The sequence below is a fragment of the Stegodyphus dumicola genome, chromosome 11, assembly GCF_044657685.1.
Source record: "Stegodyphus dumicola isolate Sdum_Otavi_A_Nest chromosome 11, ASM4465768v1".
NCBI lineage: Eukaryota > Metazoa > Arthropoda > Arachnida > Araneae > Eresidae > Stegodyphus > Stegodyphus dumicola.
In genome coordinates, this window is record NC_140778.1 from 25356504 (window position 1) to 25379431 (window position 22928).

The following is a 22928-nucleotide window of genomic DNA, read 5'->3' on the forward strand; positions in this document are numbered from 1 at the left end:
AAATTTTCAAAATCTCACGAAAAAAGAAAGTTTTGTAGAGATGCAAGCAGTTTTTTACGAGTCCCAGTGAGTTTGAATTAGTAATCAGACAGCTGTCAGCTGCTTATAATTATTATTTTCCTTCCCTATTATTTAAAAATATTTCACAATCTTAATTTTTAAATTAATTTTTTTAGTTATTAATAAAATTTGTAATTTTATCTTTAAAATTAGTCTTGTAGGTCTGATGAGTATTTAAAGCAGTACCTGCATGAGGGTTCTTTGGAAAGTTTTACATTTCCTGGTGGCAGGAGCTTCAGTAGCATGCAGATAACTTAAACAAATCTCAGATGTCAATTTTATAATATAATTCTAAATATAAGTGATGTATGATTTTACAATATCATGTTTATAATGTTAGAAATATATAAATTTGTAATTTAATAGTTATAATATAATGTATAATTTTTTGTAACTTTTAAAACTGGTGTAGCGAAAACTTTGAGCAAATTCAGGAATTTTTAATTTGTATTGCTTTCTTTTCACAGTAATGCTAAATTGATCTTAGTGCAGCTATTATAATTATTTAGTTGTGATAAAATTTTCTAAGCACGAGAATTAAAGGTTAGTTGTTTTAATGTACACAAGTAATCAAAATAAAAGTACACATTTAAAAAACTTTTCATTCCTAATATTTTACATTAAAAAAAAAAAAAAGTAAGACTGTGATAACTGCATATGGGCTGTATGCACAATCTTACAGATGCACAGATTACTTAATGCACAGAGGTCGAATTTTTTTATTGTACAAAAAGAAAAATTTTGTTAATAAACTAATTGTTTTAATTAAATTTGAAATTTCACTTTCTAAATATTTATCAAAACATACACAAATAATACGAAGGGGAGAATACAAATTTATATTTATTTTCTATCTGAAGTTTGATACTTGTAAGACAGCTCCTTGGTATTCAAATATACTGACAGGTAAATATTAAGCTCTTAGAGACATTTCTGTAAAGTTATTGTAACTTGTTTAATATCCCATAAATAACTTTTTAATTAAAATTAAAAATAAACAAATTATGAAAACTTGAGAGAAAATTTATCAAGATTTCAAAAAAATTGACCAAGTGCAACAAAAGAGACCTAATCTCTTTTCCTTATTTACTAAAATTTTTTGATGCATAAATAACAATATATATATTTGCATGTTACTAATTATAAAACAGATTCAGTCAAATTTTTTTCTTATTAATTTTCAATTGTATGAAAAAAGTGCTGTTCTCATATAAATGTATTTCCAAATAAGGCGATTATTCTTAATGCAAAAATTCGTCACTGGGGTTATTTACATTTTGACAGGTACAAATGAAATAAAACCTGATCTGTTAGATAGATAAAGACCTGAACAAAGTAAAACCTGATTTATATAAAATAAAACCTAAAAATTTAATAAATTCTCTATCTTTAAATCTTCAAACAAAATTTATATTACATTGTAAATTAATTAGCTCCATTTATAGGTATTCTGGAAAATAAAAATGATGTAAACTCATACTTTAAATAACACCATATTTACTAAAAATAAATTCTTAAAATATCTTCGCGAGTGGCATAAAATGTTTCTGGGGCTGCATACAGTCGGCAGGCCATCAGTTTGAGACCACTGTTGTAAAAGACAAAACAATATGTTTAATTTAAGAATAGAAAGTAGGTGACTTTTCTCCACTGACGATAATTCCTCTCTCTCCACTGACGATAATTTTCGATAGGAAATTGTTTGACATATGTCATAAAAGAAAAGATCATAATCTATTATGATGAAAATTTAAGTTATAAATTTATGTTCCAATTTGTATGTACATTGATCTTCAAAATTGAAAAATAATGACAGAAATAAAATGTAACTGATACTTAATGAAAAATTATTAATAGAAATTGTACAGAAGAATTAGTTAACAAAAATTAGAATGTTTGGCAGTTGATTATTTGCAAAACATTGAAATTAAAACCAAATTTATGGAAATTGTAAAATGATGGACAAATTAAGTTACCTCTTGTGGAATTTTTTTCTTTAATATGGTATATGGTCACCTCGGACAGACGTGCGTACCTCACATGTTGATTTTATAGACTTGTGATCAAGTCTTGTGGAATTGCACGCCACTCTACTAGAAGTGTGCTTTTCAGTTTCTGGATGGTCTGGGGAGGAATTTAGTGTGCCGACATATGGCCATGGCTGTGGAGTCAGAGTCATGGAGTCGGGCAGATTTGGGGTAAAAGGAGTCAGAACTGGAGTCACTAAAAACAGGTTGACTCTGACTCCAGTTTTGTTGGACAGTTTGAATTTGAAACGAAATTAAAATGAATTGAAAAAAATTAATGACAAGCCGAGTTTTTATGTATGGACTATATACATTAATACATAGTTAGTCTATTTTATTGACCTATTAATAAATTAAGGGAGGAGGATGGATGTGATACTTGTCATTAGTGATTAAACTGATTCATTTAGTTACAAATCTCGCTGGTAAATTTAGGTAAGCAGCAATAGCGGCAAGAACTCCCAAAATTGATGCCACTCTTAGGATGCAAGCAGGAAAAGGAGCAATTATTGATCAAGCAGCATGATAAGGAAGTACATATTTGATGCTAAGAGGTTTTTAGAATTAAGAACGTTTTTAGAAGATGCAGATAACCCTAATGTTTCACTAACAGAAGGACTGTGGAATGATCTTTCAGAATTGGTAATTCTTCTTTCTCCACTGTATATAGCCACAAAAAAGCTACAATCTGAAGAATTGACAGGAGGTGAGAATAGAAGAATGGGGTGTTTGTTCTTTCTGAAATGAAGGGTTTATTGCAGAAGGAATCATTTCTTAAATGAAGAAAAGAGAAACTAGTTTGCTAGAAAATGAGATCTTGCTGGGTTCAGTATGTAGATCCAAAACACCGAATTTTCTTGGATGACGAACAAATTAAAAAGGCAAAGAAAACTACCTATGAACTTTCATTAAGAATGAAATTATTCTCAGAACAATTGGAGAATTCGAATGAGGACAGTCAAACTGCAGACATTGCAATTGAGTCTCTATCATCGTCTTCCAGTGATGAATTAGATTTTGAGAAATATTTTTGGATAATACAGAAAAGGCTGAGGTAAAACGAATGAAAATAAAAGAACCAAGTGCCTTTAGGTATAAAAATGAAAAAATACAAACAAGATTTCAGCATGGCTTTTGAAGAAAGAGAGAAACATGATTGTGCTTGAAAGACACCTCTTTTAGAACTTATAAAAATCTATCTTGAAAAGTTAAAAGAAGTAGCCTTAACAGTAACAGCTCTTCCTCCTAGTCAAGTTAGTGTGGAAAGACTTCTCAGCTCTGAAGTTTATCAAATCGTGTCTATGGCCCTCCAATAAAGAAGCTCTTGCCAAAGCTATACCTTTTCTTAGAAATAACTAATGTCAGTTTTTTCATTTCATAATAAATGCTAATTAATATAAATAATTTGCTATGCCATCAATTTTTTTTTCTGTAGCATCTATTACTTCTTTTATATTAAAAAAATAAACTGTAATCCATGTGTAATGTTTACATTATATATATATATATATATATATATATATATATATATATGAGGGAGTCGAAGTCGATCTTTTTCCCTACCAACTCCACAGCCCTGCATATGGCACCCTAAGGCAACCGTCCCACATGTTCTCAATTGGGTTCAAGTCGGGTGAGCAAGATGGTTCTGTTTGCAAATATTCTGACATCACATATGCTCGATGAGATCAAGTGTTGTCATCCATTAGGAAAAACTTCAGGTCAATAGCATCCCTAAAAAGCCTTAACTTGGGTTTCCAATAACCTGTCCATATATATCTGAGAAGTTACAGAGCCTCCTTAAAAGATATGCAGCTCAATGTGGTCATTTATCATGATTCCTCCTCAAAGCATTAAATCGTGCTTGGTGAAACAGGTTATTTGAAGGACAAGAAGGCAAGTTGTGTGTTCCTTCCTCTCTCCAGATTAAAACGCATCTAGAATCACTGTTCTGGACTCATCAGTAAACAATCCTTGGGCTGGTTCGTCCTGGCTCCATTGAATATGATGACGGCACTAGTTTAATTGGGCTACTCTAGAAGCTGGAGTGAGTGGGACACAAACCATTCGTTTTCTGCCATACAGTCCAACCTCATTAAGCATTCTTGCAGGATTAAAGTAGCTAATTTGAGTTACTGCTGCAACCTGAAGGTCTAAAACTAAACCAAGCAGACAACAACAACAACAAAAAAAAAAAAAAAAATTCTGATTCAGTTGTTGCTCTTAGTTGCCCTTGACCAGGCTATCAATCAACTGATACAGTGCTTAAAAAGCAGCTTGAAACTCACGATATGACACTTTGAGGGATATTCAGATCTTGGCCAATCTCCATTTGTGTTTGACTTTTCTCGATTTTAACAATTATTAGTCACTTTTGGCCTTTACTTAAATGATGCCTTTGAGCCATAATTACTGAAAACTGATAGCTGTTAGAAACCACTTTGTTGCTTTAAAGTGATTTAATAATTTTAAAACATCTGTTAAAGCACTACAGACGTGAATTCCAACATGCATCCATTACGCATCCCTTTGTCAATTACTGAATTTGCATATTTCAAGCACTAAAGTATATGCGGAAGTGCAGTTTTGGGCTCAGTTGTATTTAATTAACTTAGTGAGCATATTTTTTTTCATTATCCTTTAATTTTGATGTCCAGTGTTATTAAGCTTTTAAATCTTTGTTTTTTCTTCATTAAGAATTGTGAATCATATTTTAATAATTTATGCCAGTCTGCATTAAAGTTTTAGTTACACAATTTCTCATTATTAATTTAATCTAAATTGTGAGAAACTAGAACTTCATTTCAGTGATAATTTAATGCTGATTAATTATTTTTCTTTGCTGTATTTTTTAACAAGATTCGCATTGTAACTGTGATTATACAAGAAAAATAAATCCAAAAGATTCCTTTTTTAGAATGTAAGGTTTTATTTTTAATTTAATAGAAATCTATTTCAGTCTTCTTCAAGTAGTAGTGTAATTTTCAATACTTTAAGCATTTTCTCTTGCTTTTCTTTCCTTTAAGAAGTTACAAGTAATGCCAAATCATTCAGAAAATGGAATTATTTTATTGAATAATAAAGATAGTTTTATCAATCAACAACAGAACATTTAAAAAAAAAATCCCCCATTTTTTTTCTGAGATGTGTGGCTATAAGATCACTGTACACTGGTTGTTTCACTCTGGTTAAGATTCAGGTGAATGGCTAGCTGCATGGTGTGATTTTCTGTATATATAACATGAATATAAGCTAATTTCCATCAGAAAATCCTACATGAAGGCATCCCTTTAGCTGATAGCCTTAGTGTGATTTGCCATATTCATTTCAGACCCTTTTGAGATGGTGAATTGTAATTTTCAAGTTTAAGAAGGAGCACACTCTGTTTTTTTCTTTTCTTCTTGGTTCAGTTCGTAAAAGAAAGGTAAAGAGTGAACTGGCAATTAAAATAAAATTACATAAATAATTAAGATCTTTGGCATCACAAGCTGAAACATTTTATTTATTTATTTTTGCTTGATTCAAAACTAATTTGATGCATACAATTCTTTGCTTTCAAAATTTTATTTTAAAAACTGTCTCATTTTTATATATTTATTAGTTTCTTTAATGCTTTATGAAAACTCTACTGTTACATTGTTTTATGGTTGTTTGTTGAATCATGTTATAGAGCTATTGGAATAAATTCCAGATGTATTTTAACTTTTTTTACCTTTCTCAAAAGGTCGTTTTGACCGAGAAGTTGATATTGGCATACCCGATGCCACTGGCCGCCTTGAAATTCTTCGCATCCACACAAAGAACATGAAATTGGCAGATGATGTTGACCTTGAAAAGGTAGCTTTTTAGTTTCACTAATTGATTTCTTTTTAAATTAAAAATTAAAACAAAGTAATTAATAGTATCATAATTAATTTACATATTTAAATAATGCATGTTGATTTTTTAATAAATGCCCAATGAGAAATGCTGATTCGCAATTATTGCAGAAAATTAACTTAAAAGGTGCTACAGTCTGCTGCTTTAAAAGAGGCATGGGAAAGTTGTCATCACCCTCGCCTCATTTGCAGTCGTAAGACATACATGGAGGGAATTTAGGACTTGGCAAATTACAAATCTTGACTGTCTTCCCCAACAGTTGTTTTCATGTTTTTGAGGCAAGTTATAAGGGGAAAATGCCTCTGAAATACCTATAACAGGCTATAGACAAGGCATTAACCTTCCTTAACCAATAATATTTGCTGTGGCAGTAACTGCCTGAGCCTGTGATCTTTTAGAACTAATGCTGCAGATTAGTTTTCTATTTTAACAATAATTAATACAGTTATTGCTTTATTTTTAATATAATGTAATAGTTACATTTATTAGTTTTTAGCTAATAATATCTTAAAATAAGCAGAGGTATATTAAAATTTCTTTACGAGAAACATAGAGATTCAATTTTTGGTTTTCTTTTCACGTATCTTATCTCTTTACAAACTGTTTTTATATTTTTATTAAAATAATAATTTTCAGTTAATTTTTTTGGCATGTGCAGTGTTTGATAATTATTTTTAACAAGTCAAATAATTATCTGTACTGCTTGCTAAATAGTCAGATTTCTAGAGCATTTCCTTTGAACAGTGATTAAATATTTTATCTTCCAAATGTTATAATTGAAGTTGCTTAAAACGTGTCTTAAAAGCAATAAAATTACTTCATAATAATTCATGTATTTATTTTAGTAATATAGCTAATGGTTGTAATTTATAATAATAATGCATTTAATTGATCTGTTTTGTAGTATACCTGGTTAACAATATTCACGAACAATTCGCACCATTATTGTAATAAGAAATTTCTTCTGACTGAGGAAACTTGATCTTTCATGTCTCTTCTAAGGGGAAATCTAAAAATTTTCCCTTAGAGGTGACATGAATGAGACCCCCTTAGAGGTGACAATACATGAATTATTATATCTGAGTTTAGATGACTTATGAGTCATATGCTTTAGATCAGTGGTGCACAAACTTTTTTCGACTGCGACCCCCTTTTGCAGAGAGAAATTTTTGGTGACCCCTACAGATAAATGTTCACAAATACAAAGTATATTTCGCGCATTTCTTTCGTTTTATTGAATAAAAACATCATCATATCTGACTCATATTAATTTTATTTATAATTTTAAGAAAATACTTTTTGTATAACACAAAAATCAGTAAATTGCCCCTTAATGAGATGTATGTGGCTGCAAGTTTCTAATTATGTCACCGATGTTTGGATTATGTTGCTAATTGCAATTCGCATATCATCTTCAGGGTTTAAACGCGAGCGGTATTTAGTTTTTATAGAAACTAGTTTGCTAAATCCAGTTTCACATAAATACGTTGATGCCAATTGTATTAACACTCTGATGGCATTCTATCATAAAACGGGATATTGTTTTTCCATGGATAGCCAAAATTTTTGGCAAGGCTGAGTCTTAAGTTGATTTCAAAGCGTATAATCACTAATTAGATCTATCAATTGCTCTTTCTCACTAATTTGAAGAGTAGAACTGCATATGTCAAAGGAAAATGGATCACGAATCCAACCAAGATCGTTTTCAGGAAAATCCTCGAATCTTCTCGAAAAATTTTTCTTTAACTTTTCAATGTGATTGGAAATAATGTTTGTAAATGTAAATATAACTATATTATTTTCCTTGATAAAATCGTCAAGTCGGTGTTGTTTTTGATGAGTTCAGTTTGCGAGAGACTAAGCTTATTCTTAAAAGCTTGAATTTTACTGGCTGAAGTTATGATAGTTGAATTCTCATCCTGCAAGCTCAAATTTAAGTCGTTAAGTTTTTCGAAAATATCAACTAAATAGCTCAGCTTCCCTAGCCAAACTTCAATGATATAATAACTTGCCAATCTATGTTTCTTTTCGATTAAAAACATGTACACTTCATTTCTCAAATCAAATATCCGTCGTAGTATTTTCCCACGTGAAAGCCATCTGACTTCGGTGTGTAACAGTAATCTCTCATACGTTGAGCCCATCTCATTGCAAAGTATTGAAAAGAGACCGCTGTTGTGGCTGTTGCGTTTAATGTAGTTAATTGAACTAACAGCGTCTTGTAATATGTTGTGCAACTCTTCATCCATATCTTTTGCAACAAGAGCTTGCCGATGAATCATACAGTGATTAAATACCATAGGAGGCGCCACCTTCTGAATTGAGCCTCTGAGCCCTTTATTCGAACTTGTTAATGCTGCAACACCATCAGTACAAACCGCAACACAGTTTGTCCAGGTAAGGGACTTTGTTTCAAAATATTCATTTATTACTTCGAATATTTTTTCTCCAGTTGTTTTTCCTTCCAAACTTTTGCAACATAAAAACATTTCTGTTATATCTTCATTAAAAATAAATCTAATGTAAATAATTAGTTGTGACATTTTAGTAATATTGGTAGTCTCGTCCAGTTGTAAAACAAATACAGATGAATTTTGTATGCGTTTTATGACTTCTGACTCGATATTTCGTGAAATTTTGGAAATCCGCCGAGACACGATATCTTTTGATTTGTTGTTTGATCTATTGTTTTTAGTTCATTTCCATATTTATCGCCATGTATAATTGATGTCATCTTAGTTGCTGCAGTAAGGATAAGGGATTCTCCAATTGTATGGGGCTTCGTTGTTTTTCCTATTAGATAAGAAACTTCTAAAGAAGCTCGTAACGCTTTCTGAGGTATTGTTGTAAATTTCTTGAAATGTGCACTTCGAATTTTCAGATTTTTAGCTCGTCTTTGAAAAAAATCGGCATGTTTATTTTGAAGTTCTTTATGTTTAGTTTCCAGGTGCCTTTTTAATTTAGCTGGTTTCATACTCTCATTTGCTAATTTTTCGTTGCAAATGACACATATTGGGCGTTCTTCATCATCAACAACACAAAATGTAAAACTATACTTAATAAATTCCTCATTGTATTTTCTTATTTTTTTAGATCAAGCATTTAGTTCAGTATTTTGCGACTCCTCATCAGTATTTGTTCGTTTGTTAGCTGAAGATGTACCTGGTGTACGTATTACCCATTTATCCATTATGAAGATAGGAGTTAAATTATTTAAACTAAAACAAATAATATATAAAATTTTATCGTTTTTTTTCGAGAAATTCAATAAAATTAACAGAGATTTTTCTCTAATGATAGTACATACCTGATAACAGAGTAGCAAAGCCGGATTAAAAATATAAAAAATCATAATTACACAACGTCACATGATAAAACTCGAGGATAAACTAAAACAATTGCAGGCCAACTGCTACATGCTACAACTTCATGCGAACACTTCACGTCTTCACTCTGACTATCAGACACAACACGTACCTCGTCATCTGATTGGCTGATCACGGGAGCAAATTTTCCCCCTTTCTCTGTGGTTAACGTCTAGTCAAATAGGTGCTTTTCAGTAAAACTGGCGAATTACCGCGAAGAGGGCACTATCTACCAGAGTGAAAAACTTGCGTCTTCACACTTTACATATATTACGCATTATGGTTAAAGAAAGAGCGGACAGCATGAAATTGCAATTAAACAGTGAGTGATGGCGCTTTACTCTTTATATGTACACTGTATGGTATGCAGCATGCAGGCATAATGCATTTCATAAAAATTTGGCGACCCCCAAAAAACTTCTGGCAACCCCTAGTTTGCACACTACTGCTTTAGATGAAATGTTAATCATAAGCATAATAAAAATTGTTGTGAAGAAATTTTTAGTTAAATAAAATAAGCTAAGGCTTTTATTGCATTTTGTCTCTTAAATGAAATCTAAAACTGCACTACTTCCATTTTCCCCCCTGAGCGATTTTTTTGCACAACTTTTCCTGACTTTATTTTTATTCAACTTGATTTGGTTTTAATCCATTACAAAGACTTAAAAACATTTTTGGAAGGCTTACTTAATATTATTTGATTAATAATAATCCCAGATTAAATTTTTAAATGGTACACAGCTAATTTTTCTGTATGACTATGCATATTAATTTCTAATTGTATTTTGATTTATTCAGAGCACTTTGATAGGTAAAAGCTTTTATTTTCTATTTCCATTTTCATTCCTTTTAAGTAATTTCAAAATTAAATGAAATTAACCAAAAAGTACAGTTTAGAATAATGAATTAAATATAATTTATCTCTGTTGGAATTAATTTAATAATTTGAGTGATGTGTTAAAGTAATCTTGTTGCATTTGTCAATTTAGAAAGTTACATCACTGCACACCATAGACACTTAGTTTTTCATATTCCATTAATGGCAAACTATGTCATATATTGTGTATTTCTTTGCCCCTGCCTACCTCCCAAAATTGTCTGCATCCTGCTTAAAATGTTTTTCTGTTTTTAATTTTTATCAAAATAAAACAACTCTTAAATAATAAAAGTTTACTGTGTACCTTATAATAAACATATATAGCTTTTGTGTACTGCAAAATGGCAATATCATTTCATTCATTAAACAGATTGGTGTGCAACAGAGAGGGGATTTCGATTATCTTCAATATTTAGATGAACCTTTGTCACAGTTTGGTTATTTAGAAGTCATCTGTGCTCCTACCCTCCCCTAAAAAAGGGAACGGATGAGCAGTGTTGTCTGTATGACTGCCTATCTGGTATAATGGATTAGTGATGCTGATTGCCATGTGGATGAGCATGGGTTTCAAATTCTGGCAGAGGATGTTTGTGTGGGGGGGGGGGGAGCAAGGGAGCACAAAAACTATTCAATGAGCCAAAAGTTCTTTGAAGAAGTTAGTGGTAGGCAGATCCTCAGACCACCTCCTGCAGTATTCTTTCCCAAAGGTGGGGGAGAAATGCACATTTAGTACAATGGGACTATACAACCAATCATGAAATTCTGTTCTACCCACTTCTACTATACCAGTCAGGCTATGTGTGGAATTCTGATTTACTTGTGCCAGAAATTAAGAAATGTTAGACAAATAGGTAAAAATGGGGTCAAAATAGATCAGTATCAGCGTTCTAGCAGTTATTTATTTTTTGTTATTACTTTGCATGATGAGTGGCTGTTAATTGTTAAAGCAATCACTAAATTTAGTTAGCTAGGTTGGCACACTTAATTGCCTAATTTGTAAATTTCTGATATGCAGATGTCAGGGGTCGCTTTATGTAATAGCTTCTATAAAAGGGAAGTACCGTGATTTAATGCAGACAGTGTAAAGCAAAAACATGCTCAGAATTTTAGTTAATTCCAAAAAATCTGATGTGTACACCACATGACTTCCTTGTGCGGAAGGTTAAATTATATGCATTTTTCTTGTCTTTTATTTAAACTTATTGGATTGAATTAAATCTATTTCGTCGATAGTGCACAAACCACAATAGAATAAATGCACTCTTTAAAATTCACTATATTTATTTACCACAGCAATACTCTGGTGCTAGTTTCACTTAACAGCATTACAATTCGTTCATATTATAACTCAGAATGCATATAAATTTATATCGTCTTAAGAATTATCTAATCGTTGCCACATGTTCTGTTGAAATACTATAATAAATCTAAAATGATGTATAAAAGAAGTTAAGCAAGTAAAACAAAAAAGAAAGTTTTTTCAATGACAATTCAGTTAATTCACTTCTCATTTCCCGACAAGGCAAAAATATATAAAAACTCAAAATATCTATATAAAAAATTACGAAGTAAATTTTAAACTCTTATTTCCTGGAATAAATTCCAGAATGGATTAAACATGATTTAATTCTCAATAATAAAAGAAGGCATTATCTTTGTTGTTGCAAAGCCTAGTTTCTCTAGATTGGCAACAAATCCCCTATTTTGCCAAGTTTAAAATATAAACAAACATGTCCGCCATCGCAAAATTCATTAGGCTTAGTTACATTTAAACAACTTTTAAATTGTTGATAACTTCACAAATATTGCATGCAGATTCACTAAAGGCATGCAAACCTTAACTGGAAGATGAGAAAAACATAATTCAATCATTTTTAAAGAAAAAAAATTGCACAAGATACAAACCCATAAGAGTAAAGACACTGAGATCACTGAGCCGGGTAACAGAGTGGATATATATGTACATATATTTATATACGTTTAGTGCGGCTGATTGCAACCAAAATGCGAGGTGCACATCTACATGTTATAGCAGTCCTATATACAAAATTTCAAAGTTCTGAGGCTACTCGTTTTTTAGTTATGTGGGATATGGACTCCATGAAATAAAATCTCTTCAGAATTCATTTTAAATCAGTTTTATATTTTTTTTATTCTGTCCTTAATTACAGATGTCATGCAAAAACATCGTTAAATGGAATTTGATAGCGTTCAAGATGGATATTTTCTTTGAAATATGATGCCTGAAACTTTTCATGATTACAATGCTTCCTTTTTACTTCGTACAAGGAAGTAAAAATGCAACTTGAAACATGCCAAATATTAGTAATATTTTTCTTTTACCTTTATGAAAAACAAGTTGGTTGAGTTGGAAACATTTTTTTAATATCAAACACTGTGTCTAAACTCCTTTTATATTTCAGATAGCTGCAGAAACCCATGGTTTTGTGGGTTCTGATCTGGCTGCTCTGTGTTCAGAAGCTGCTTTACAGCAGATTCGTGAGAAAATGGATCTCATTGATCTTGAAGATGAGCAGATTGATGCCGAAGTTCTTAATTCCCTTGCTGTAACCATGGATAACTTTAGGGTGAGTATAAAATAATTCTCATTTAACTAATGACAATGAGAATGGCACTCTTGAAACTTGATGTGTAAATTCCAAGTTATTCTGGGACGTTATGTGCAAATTAAGTTATAAATATTTAAAAAAAAAAATGGGAATAAAAATTATGGTTAATAGAAAGAAAATCAAAATAAATGGTATAAAAGTAAAACATACCTGTACCTGCTGTAATATATTTTGCAAATGTAGATGAGACATGACTTGTAACTTTCCAATTTTCTATGGCCAGTCATATGTGTTTGTCTCAAATCTGTACCAGCGTAGCCTGATCAATTTAGTCATATTGCCTGTCTGAGGGCATACCTCTTCTGTAAGGCACGTGGAAATGGTAATATAAACACCTTGTCCTTTCTAAACTTCCAAAGGAGGGATGAGGAAAGAATTGAATTGAGTGGCCTAGGGAGCCAGATTATCAGTTTCACATCATTTGAAACAGAATGGTCTTGTGAAGGAAAGTGCCAGTGTGTCAATTCTCTGGTTTTTTTTTTTTTTTTTTTTCTTCTTTTCCAAAATAAAGTTCAATCTGTTGTGATAACAAGTATTCGGACTTTATATTAAGATATATATTAATCCCCTAATGACGTACTCTGGAAAGGATAAAAGGCATAAGCAGGCAGTCTCTTCAAGTTTTTTTCACTTTCCTTGCGATGTTGACGTTTTGCTTCAGCAAAATTTGTCTGAAGATATTTCCAGATAGCAGTTACTCAAGTTTTTGTATATCTTAGCTAATGGGAGACCCTTTTTCTTTTGCTGATGCAGTTATTTTAAGTATCAGAACCTTTGACAAATATTTCAGTGTTGGCAAATGAAACATGGTAAGTTAATCTTTCATGTTAACCTGTGTTAGTGAAATAAAATTTACTGACAGTTATAGATGCATTTTCTTTAACGAGTCTTCATTGTGAATTATTCTTAGATGCATACTAATGTTCTTTCTTCATTTGCCTCCCTGGTTATTACATTTATCGTAATGCATATCCTGTTTTTCTCCTGTAGTGGGCAATGGGCAAAAGCAGTCCAAGTGCTCTTCGTGAAACTGTTGTTGAAGTGCCAAGTGTCACATGGGAGGATATTGGTGGTTTGGAGCCAGTCAAGAAGGAACTGCAGGAGATGATTCAGGTTTGTAAATATACTACAGTTCGTTTTTTAACAAGTTGATAAAGTATTCCTTTTTACAAATGAGAGTATCGGAATGTAATCTTTAGTGAACATTCTGTAAAAAGTGATGTATAATTTATGCATAGCGTTATTTCACATTTCATTTTAAAAGTTACTAATATCATGTAATAATACTTCGGAAATAATTAATTGGAAAGTGGCATATGTACCTAGAATTTGTTTTTTTAAAACATTTTTGCTGTACCAGTAATTGAGAAATTTGCTTCTTTTCTCCTCCTCGCAATTGTATATTATGCGATATGTAATCTTCTGGAACATAAATAACTTAATTATTAATGTTTAAAATCATTAGAAAATTGAAGTTTTTAAATAATTAGGTTTATATTATTTGTTTCCGAAGGTATAAGTAAAACATCAAATCGTGCCTTACCGTGGTGACTTTTAAATGAGAGAAAATTTGATCATTAAAAATATTTTAGTTTTTAATTTACATTTATGATATGGCCATTAAAATCCTTGATTTATTTAATAAAATGATCTTTCCCCTTCCCTGGAGGGAGGTGTCCTATCCCAAAACACGAAAATATTTCTAAAATAATTTCTAAAAAATTTCTGAATTCTGTAAAAAATTCAGAAATAATTTTAGTGAAATTATATGTGCAATTCCTGTATTTTTTGTATAATGTAATAGGAAATGCTTAAGAGAGAAGAAGCTCTGCTGCAAATAAGATTAAAGGGCAAGTCTCAAAATGCTGAAATTTAGCCAGCTTTGGAGTCTGTAAAATCTGAAATATTGCCTTAACATGCTGACCTCAAAATTATAGACTCAAAATTTCGGATTTTGTGCAAAGATTTTAGCATATATCATTCAATCTAGGAATAATGCCCATTTATTTATTTTTTTCTTTTCTTTGACTTTTCAAATTTATGCATAAATGGGGACAGCAGTGAAAATTCTTTGAACTGTATAGTGGGCAAGCAGTATTATAAATCATAGTATAATCAAAATACCAAAAAGAATATGCAAAATATACCATTTTTAATTTCTAGTTTTGGCTTTGCACTAAGGTAAAATTTGATGCCAAAGTTGGATAGAGAAACTAAACAATTTGAAAACTGTAAAGTAAATGAGTTATAATAGACAAAATAATAAATAAACAGTACAGCCAAACTTGCTTTTGTAATTTTTTAAGTGAAAAAATGTGATTTATAATTAAAATAATCACCACACTTTTTTTGGATTTTGCATATTAAAATATGCTCATTTTGATTGAAAATTCTTTCTGATGTGTGAAGATATAATCAATTTTTTTAAAAATTTTCTCCCCTTATCTCTCTCTGTTTTTTCCTTTCCTTCCTTCCACATTTTTCTTTTCTTTCTCCTTCCCTTTGGGTGGTATGTCAAAAAATAAGTTAAAAATGTAATGAAGTATTTTATAACTTGAAATTTGGAGTTTTTAAATTTTGATACATTTTTAAGTTGCGCATTCCCAAGTTAAACTTCAATTTTTGATTTCATATATTAAACCAAGTTAAACTTCAATTTTTGATTTCATATATTAAATAAGCTTATACTTGGATTTCTCGTGTTTGCTAATTTGAATATGTATTTTCTTGATCATATATAGTACTGAGAAATCAGTCGTGTTTTCAAACTAGCTTTTTGACATTTTGTAATGTCAAAAAGCTAGTTTGAATGACATTTTGTAATGTCAAATGTTTTGTAATGTCGATACAAAATGCCCGTTTCATATTTTGTAATCATATGACTGCTTAATGCAGATGTATTCCTCAATGTTACATGTCATCAGGCTTAGACGAGAAATTCAGTTTATTTTGATACTTGTACCATTGTCACTTATATTTGTTGCATTCACTTATATTTTATATACTGTCTTGCATCATTTAAAATTTAAATTATTTGATTTGTAACTACCATTAAATTTATTTGTTCGTCATTTTTTGTAAAATATTTCAGTATCCAGTAGAATATCCAGATAAGTTTTTGAAATTCGGAATGACCCCTTCAAGAGGAGTGTTGTTCTATGGTCCACCTGGATGTGGTAAAACTCTACTTGCTAAAGCAATAGCCAATGAATGTCAGGCCAACTTCATCTCCATCAAAGGACCTGAATTGTTGACCATGTGGTTTGGTGAATCAGAAGCAAATGTCAGGGATATTTTTGATAAGGTATGCTTATTCACTTGAGGTAAAAATTTTATAATTTGTCTTAATAGTATTTGAAGCATTTGAGAGAATATGGTTTCCTGCTATGCATTTTATTAGATGTTTAATAAAAAAAGCATAATTAAATATCTTTTGAATGGCTGATCATGAACCCAAATAAAATAAGCGTTCAGACAATATATTTTTAGTGAAAATATGTGAAATTTAGATTTTTATATAATCCCAATTAATAAATTGTTTCTTATCTTACTTTTGGAAGGGAAATATACTCTGTAAAAGGAAAATTGTTCCCAAAAGATCCTACCAAAATTATATGATTTATTGTCTAGACCATTTGAATTCAGAAGTAGTTTAAAACGTATTTTGAAGCCTATATTTGAAGTCTATTTCTGTATTAGAGTATTTATATCAATATTTGTGTGCAATATTTAACCCTCTCACTGCATACTTTTTTTTATTAAAATACAAGGGCTATCCAGAAAGTAGATTACGTTTTGGAATAAAAAAATAAACAAAGTATAGGAAACAAATTTTATTATATACAGATGAAAGCCACACTCAAATACTACTTTTCTACATAGTCACCATACAAATTAAGGCATTTATCGTAGCGATGTACGAGCTTGGAAATTCCTTCGTCGAAAAATTCGGCCGCCTGCGCCTTCAACCACTTCGTTACCTCTTCTTGCAGCTGTGCGTCGTCATCAAAACGCTGCATAGCCAGCCACTTCTTCATTGCTGGGAATAGGGAATAGGTCACCCATGTTTCGTCACCAGTAACGATGCGATCGAGTAAAGAGTCACCATCCTTATGGTAAGCGTCCAAAAAGTTCAACGCTGCAGCCATTCGCTGATTTTTGTGGTCCTCTGTCAAGATTTTTGGACTCCATCTTGCACAAAACTTGTGGTAACCAAGCTTTTCGCTGATGATTTCGTGCAACAAACTTCGCGAAATTTGTGGAAAACTCAAAGAAAGTTCCGTTATTGTGAAATTTCAATTCACGGACTTTAGCATCGACTTTTTCGAGAAGTTCGGCGGTCACTATGCTGGGTCTCCCATTTCGATCTTCGTCGTGAACATTGGTTCGGCCATTTTGAAATCTTATGACCCACTGACGCACTCCACCTTCAGTGATAATGTTGTCCCCATACACTTCACGAAGCTGCCGATAGATTTCTATCGGTTTACAGTTTTTTGCAGTCAGAAACCTTATTACTGAGCGCACCTCGCAGCTTGCGGGATTTTCAATTAACGCAGACATTTCAAACCGTCACAGTATCTGAATGGAGCACAGCACGAACCTCTCACTAGCACTGCTAGATGCAGACTGAGCTGCGCAACGCTCTGACCCCAAGATGGCCGCGCTAGCCCCGCCCCTAGCGGACACAGACGGAAACTTAATCTACTTCCTGGATGGCCCTCGTAGGTTCAAAAATTGCATATTTTTATTACATATTTCAAATCTTAATATATTTTAGAGTTAAAATATACAAAAAATTTTTGTAAAAGAGTTTTTATTTCAATATAGAATTAGATCATAGAAAAAGGTTGTCAGAATACTGAAATTGAAGAATAATGATATAAAAGGAAAATTTTGAAAATTAATATTGCTTAAATTTTGATTTATTTTGTAAAATACAAAGGTAAAACAATTATACTAATGAAAATATTTGCATAATGTAATATTTTGCATATCAATTTTGCACTACCGTCGAACGTTTTCAATAGAAACTGAATTTTCAGATTTATCACTATCTTCAGAGGAATCTGAGAAATTCTCATCAATTTCGCTACAACTATCTTCAATATACTTGAAATCAGAGTCAGAACTACTATCCGTGTCGGAAATATCGTCAGAGATATAGGTTATATCACTCGCAAAACGCTTCCTGCCAGACATCTCTAAGCTCTGAAAAGCACGTGCAAAATGCTATATTTATGTATTCTTGTATGTGTGGCAGAAATGTGGACAACTAATGGCATCTGTTAGTCCACATCTAAATAAACAATTAAACATCACAGAAAAGCCGAAGGAAACCTTGAATGAGAAAAGAACGGGTTGCACAGTTAAATAAACGGCAAAAATTCATACCCGCAGAAATCGCGGGTTGCGCAAATTTTGCTACTTTTACGTTGCCCGTGGAAATCACGGGGTGTGCAGCGAGAGGGTTAAGTGATTATTCTGTTTATAATTTTTGTGTGATAAGTATATAATCTTGCATTAACTATTTGAAATTTTTAATAAGATAAGGGGAGAAGTAATCTGTCTTAATGTTGCATAAAATTTTTTAAAAAAAAATCTGATGTGTACACCACATGACTTCCTTGTACGGAATATTAAATTTTACGCATTTTTTTCTTGCATTTTATTTAAACTTATTAGATTGAATTAAACCTACTTCGCCGACAGCGCATAAATCACAATAGAATAAATGCATTCTTTAAAATTCACTTTGTTTACCATAACGACACTCTGGCGCTAGGTTTACTTAACAGTATTATATTTCATTCATATTATAACTCAGAATGCACAAAATGTATATCATTTAAAGAATTATCTAATCATTGCCACATGTTCTATTCAAATACTATAATAAAGCTAAAACTATGTATAAAAGAAATTAAGCAAGCAAAACAAAAATGAAACAGTTTTTCACAGACGATTGAGCATTTCTCATTTAATTAATTCAGTTCTCACATCGCGACAAGGCAAAAATACATAAAAACTCAAAATATCTATATTAAAAATTATGAAGTAAATCTCAAACGCTTATTTCCTCGAAAAAATTCCAGAAAGAATTAAGCATGATTTAATTGGCAATAATAAATGAATGTGTTATCTTTGTTGTTGCGAAGCTAAGTTCCTCTAGATTGGCAACAAATCCACTAGTCTCCTGTTTCAAATGTAAACATCAATGGCCGCCATTAAAAACAGGCTTAACGGCAATTAAACAACTTTTCTAAAAATATTGCGCACAGATTTACTAAAGGCATAAAATCCTTAACCGGAAGATAAAAACAACATAATTCAATCATTTTTAAAGCAAAAAATATACAATTTACAAACATATAAGAGTAAAGAAACTGAGATCACTGAGCCGGGTAATAGTGTATATATATATAAATATATTTATATACGTTTGGTGCGGCCGATTGCAACCAAAATACGAGGTGCACATTTGCATGTTATAGTAGTCCTATATACAAAATTTCAACGTTCTGAGGCTACTCGTTTTTGAGTTATGCGATATACGTACGCACGCACAAACGTACGTACATACGCTACAAAAAATTCTCTTCAGAATTAATTTTAAAGCAATTTTATAATTTTTTTGAAGGAAAAGAGTACTTATTCTGTCCTTACGTACAGATATCACGCAAAAACATAGTTAAATTGCATTCGATAGCGGTCAAAATGGATATTTTCATTGGAATAAGCTGCTAGAAACTTTTCGCGATTACAATACTTCCTTTTTTACTTCGTACAAGGAAGTAAAAAAGGGGGTCCCTGGAAGGAGAGAATCAATTAATTTTTAATAGAAAATATAGGCTTTTCACACTTTAAAGGAAATATTGGTAAGTACAGTTTGTGATCTCCTTTTGAGATTTATTGTTGGAACACAAATCTGAAATTGATGTTAATAGTTATGTTTGTCTATCTGATATCTGTCAATACACCGTAAACAATCTGTTGGCAGTCCTTTGACGGCGAAGCTTTTTTTTTTTTTTTTAAATCTTAAATCCCAGTGGCTGTTATTTGACAGTTGTGTTCATAATGGCATCAGATGTATTATTATTACCTGTAGCTTATCTTCAAACTTAAGCTTGCATGTGAGAAAATAAGTGATGATGAGCTTGTATTACTAGGCCCTACACATACTGGTCACTTGATTGAATCCCCCTCAGCCCTCTCTAAAACGAATATTAACAAAGGGAGGGAATCATTCTGATAGGAGAATCTAGAGTAGTTGAGGTTGCTTAATGCTTGCAGGAATGCCATGGGTGGTATTTTTGTACTGGATTACCTAGAAATATCTTAACATTTCCTGTAATCTGGGGATTTTGATTTACTGATATGACAAACTTTAGTGTTACCATTTAATAACTTGTAATATATATGAAATTTAGGTATACAATATATGGTATTTCTGCTTATGTCGTCAGTAAAAAAGCATAAGATCTTTATTCATTTTGCTATGTTAAGAAAAAAAAGTTAAAACTACATATTGTGCATAATTTTTCTTTTATAAGAAAAAATTATATAGGGCAAGTTATAAGATATATATATATATATATATATATATATATATATATATATATATATATATATATATAATTTATTTACTAAATAATATTATTATTAACTTACTCTGCAGCAATTGTGCAAGTAGTAGAATAACTTGATTTCGCACTAAATGAATTTAAGATCATACAACATTTGATATGTATATATATATATAATTATATAGGCTAAGTTTTTATAAGACAAATTATATAGAGTAAGTTAATCAGGATCCTCTCTTCCATTAGGCCCGAGCTGCTGCACCCTGTGTGTTATTTTTTGATGAACTGGACTCCATTGCAAAAGCCAGAGGTGGAAATGTTGGTGATGCAGGTAAACAATGAATATATAGTTTTCAGTTTTAGCCATTTTAGTAGACATACATGATCAATTTTTGTATGTATTTATTTGCTAGATTTGTATCATTACTTATTTCTGTCTCTCTATATAACAGTACTAAATGATATCTTCTTTCTTGTTTTCCCTCCTTTTAAGTGTCAAATATTTTAAGTAAGGACCTGTAAGTAGTAGCAAATCTCATATTTTAATAAAACCAGCTTGACTGATGAGATGGTTAATATGGACAGTATACTAGAAATTGACAAATGTGACATGAAAAAAAAAAATTTTTTTTTGGTTTTTCTTTATAGTTAAGAAATATTTTACCATGGCATTTGCAGAGATAATTCAATGATGATTTGATTGCTTTGATATTAGAAAAGGCAAGGTTTTTTTTATACATATTTAATTTTTCATATTTGGCCACAAAGTCATATCTGACTGTTCTCTATATACCAGAAAGTGGTTATTTAGTGGACATTCATTTCATATCTAATAATTATGTCAAAATGTTCATAAACATTTTTTGAAGCTATAGAATCCAGGCTCAATCATGTATAAATTTAAGTTTTGAATGTGGGATTCAAATATGCATATTAATTCTCTGAGTGATACTACATTTTGGATCTGTTCATGAAGAACTATATCTAAACAACATTTATTAGGCGACATTTGCATGGTTGCTTATTTTATTCTGGTTTCTTGACCATTCTTCCAATTGTGCAGCCAAGAATAGATTTTGTTACTGTTTGTGGCATGTAAGAATTTTTTACCTGCGACTTGTACCTAGTTTGAAAAAGTGTTTGTTAATTATGAAAACTGGAGATCCATGGTGTTGTAGAGCATGGGTTCCCAGCCTTTTTGTTCCTAAAGGGCCATTCCCACTATGGTTGTTCTGAGCTATAATGGAGTCAATTCCCTGTGTCGACTAGCTCCGCTGTGTGTGCTGTTGAGATTTTTCAACTTGCTGCCCTGTGGGGGAAAAAACTGGTTTTGGAGATGGATCGGCTACGTCACTTGGGTTCGTTAGCTCAGATAAACCCCAGTGGGAACGGCCCTTAAGAGCGCATTCTAGAATTCCATTTTATTTTTCAAGGTGAATTTATAGTTGGGTAGAGTTAATAATACATGCAACATAATAAAAGTGATTGGTCGCATTTCGCTTTGTGCTGGATGCAATTTCTATTTCACTAAAAATGAGAAAACTTTTACGCATAATTTTATTGAAAACTAAAGCATTTTTATTGTGATTGCACAGCGCCGGGCACACGTTAAACGATCATTGAGGGTCATTATTTCCTGCAGGCGTAGAACGGTTAGCTGTGGGTTGGGAATCCCTATCGTATATGATACATTGCTGAAAATTGTTAAGGGTTTAGAAAATTTTTATGCAATACCGTTGAACCTCAGTTTGACATTGTTATAAGGTAAGTTAGCTTAGAAGAATGCAGACGCATGACATGGCAGGGATTCAACTAATCAGTGGAAATCCCCAAGAAAGATGTTTGGGTGATAAGTCTTGTGCATGATTTTTGATCATATCGCTACTAACTTTCACAGAATTAATGTTCAGAGAACTAAAAGGGAAAATCATGCTAGAATTGTCCAGAATGCTTCTCGAGCTAATCATCGCTAATTCTAATCATGAAGCTTAACCACATTTTCCTGCCATATTGTGACCAAAAATGAGCATATTTTTTATAAACAATTTTGCATTCTATTCAGTTTTATGAATTCAAATCAGCGGTCAAAACTGTCACAAGTATTGCATTTATTAATTTAAGATAATTTTTAATTATGGCGAAATGAAGGCATTTTTACTTCATGTTGTCTTTTTTCTGACGAAACTGTGGAACTGGAAAGAAAACTTTACAGGAGATAAATGAGAAAGAAGTGAATTAATTCCCTGTGAAAGGAAATCTTGGCAGTGGTGAAGGAGGATTTTCATTAAAGTTCCGAATCTGAATTAGATCATCCAAACTTTCTGTTTCCTCATCATCACTAGAGAATTATGATAAAGAACTTTTAGGACTATCAGAATCATTTATAGAAAATTTGGATTTGCCATCTGATTCGGTATCAGAATTTATATACAGTGGGACCACGAGATATGAGTTGGAGTTCATATGGTGAATTTCTTGTATCTAGAAACAAACTTCCCTGTTGA

At 31.6% G+C, this 22928-nt stretch overlaps 1 protein-coding gene across 1 annotated transcript in view; it reads left to right on the forward strand.

Annotated features, from left to right (window-relative positions):
• TER94 (Transitional endoplasmic reticulum ATPase TER94) overlaps nt 1-22928 on the forward strand; it is a 95012-nt gene that overhangs the window by 57680 nt on the left and 14404 nt on the right. Inside the window, exons 10-14 of the mRNA XM_085826600.1 lie at nt 5812-5924; nt 12632-12796; nt 13829-13951; nt 15930-16142; nt 20671-20755. Of these exons, the coding sequence (XP_085682726.1) occupies nt 5812-5924; nt 12632-12796; nt 13829-13951; nt 15930-16142; nt 20671-20755 (699 nt within the window). The remainder of the gene's footprint in view (nt 1-5811; nt 5925-12631; nt 12797-13828; nt 13952-15929; nt 16143-20670; nt 20756-22928) is intronic.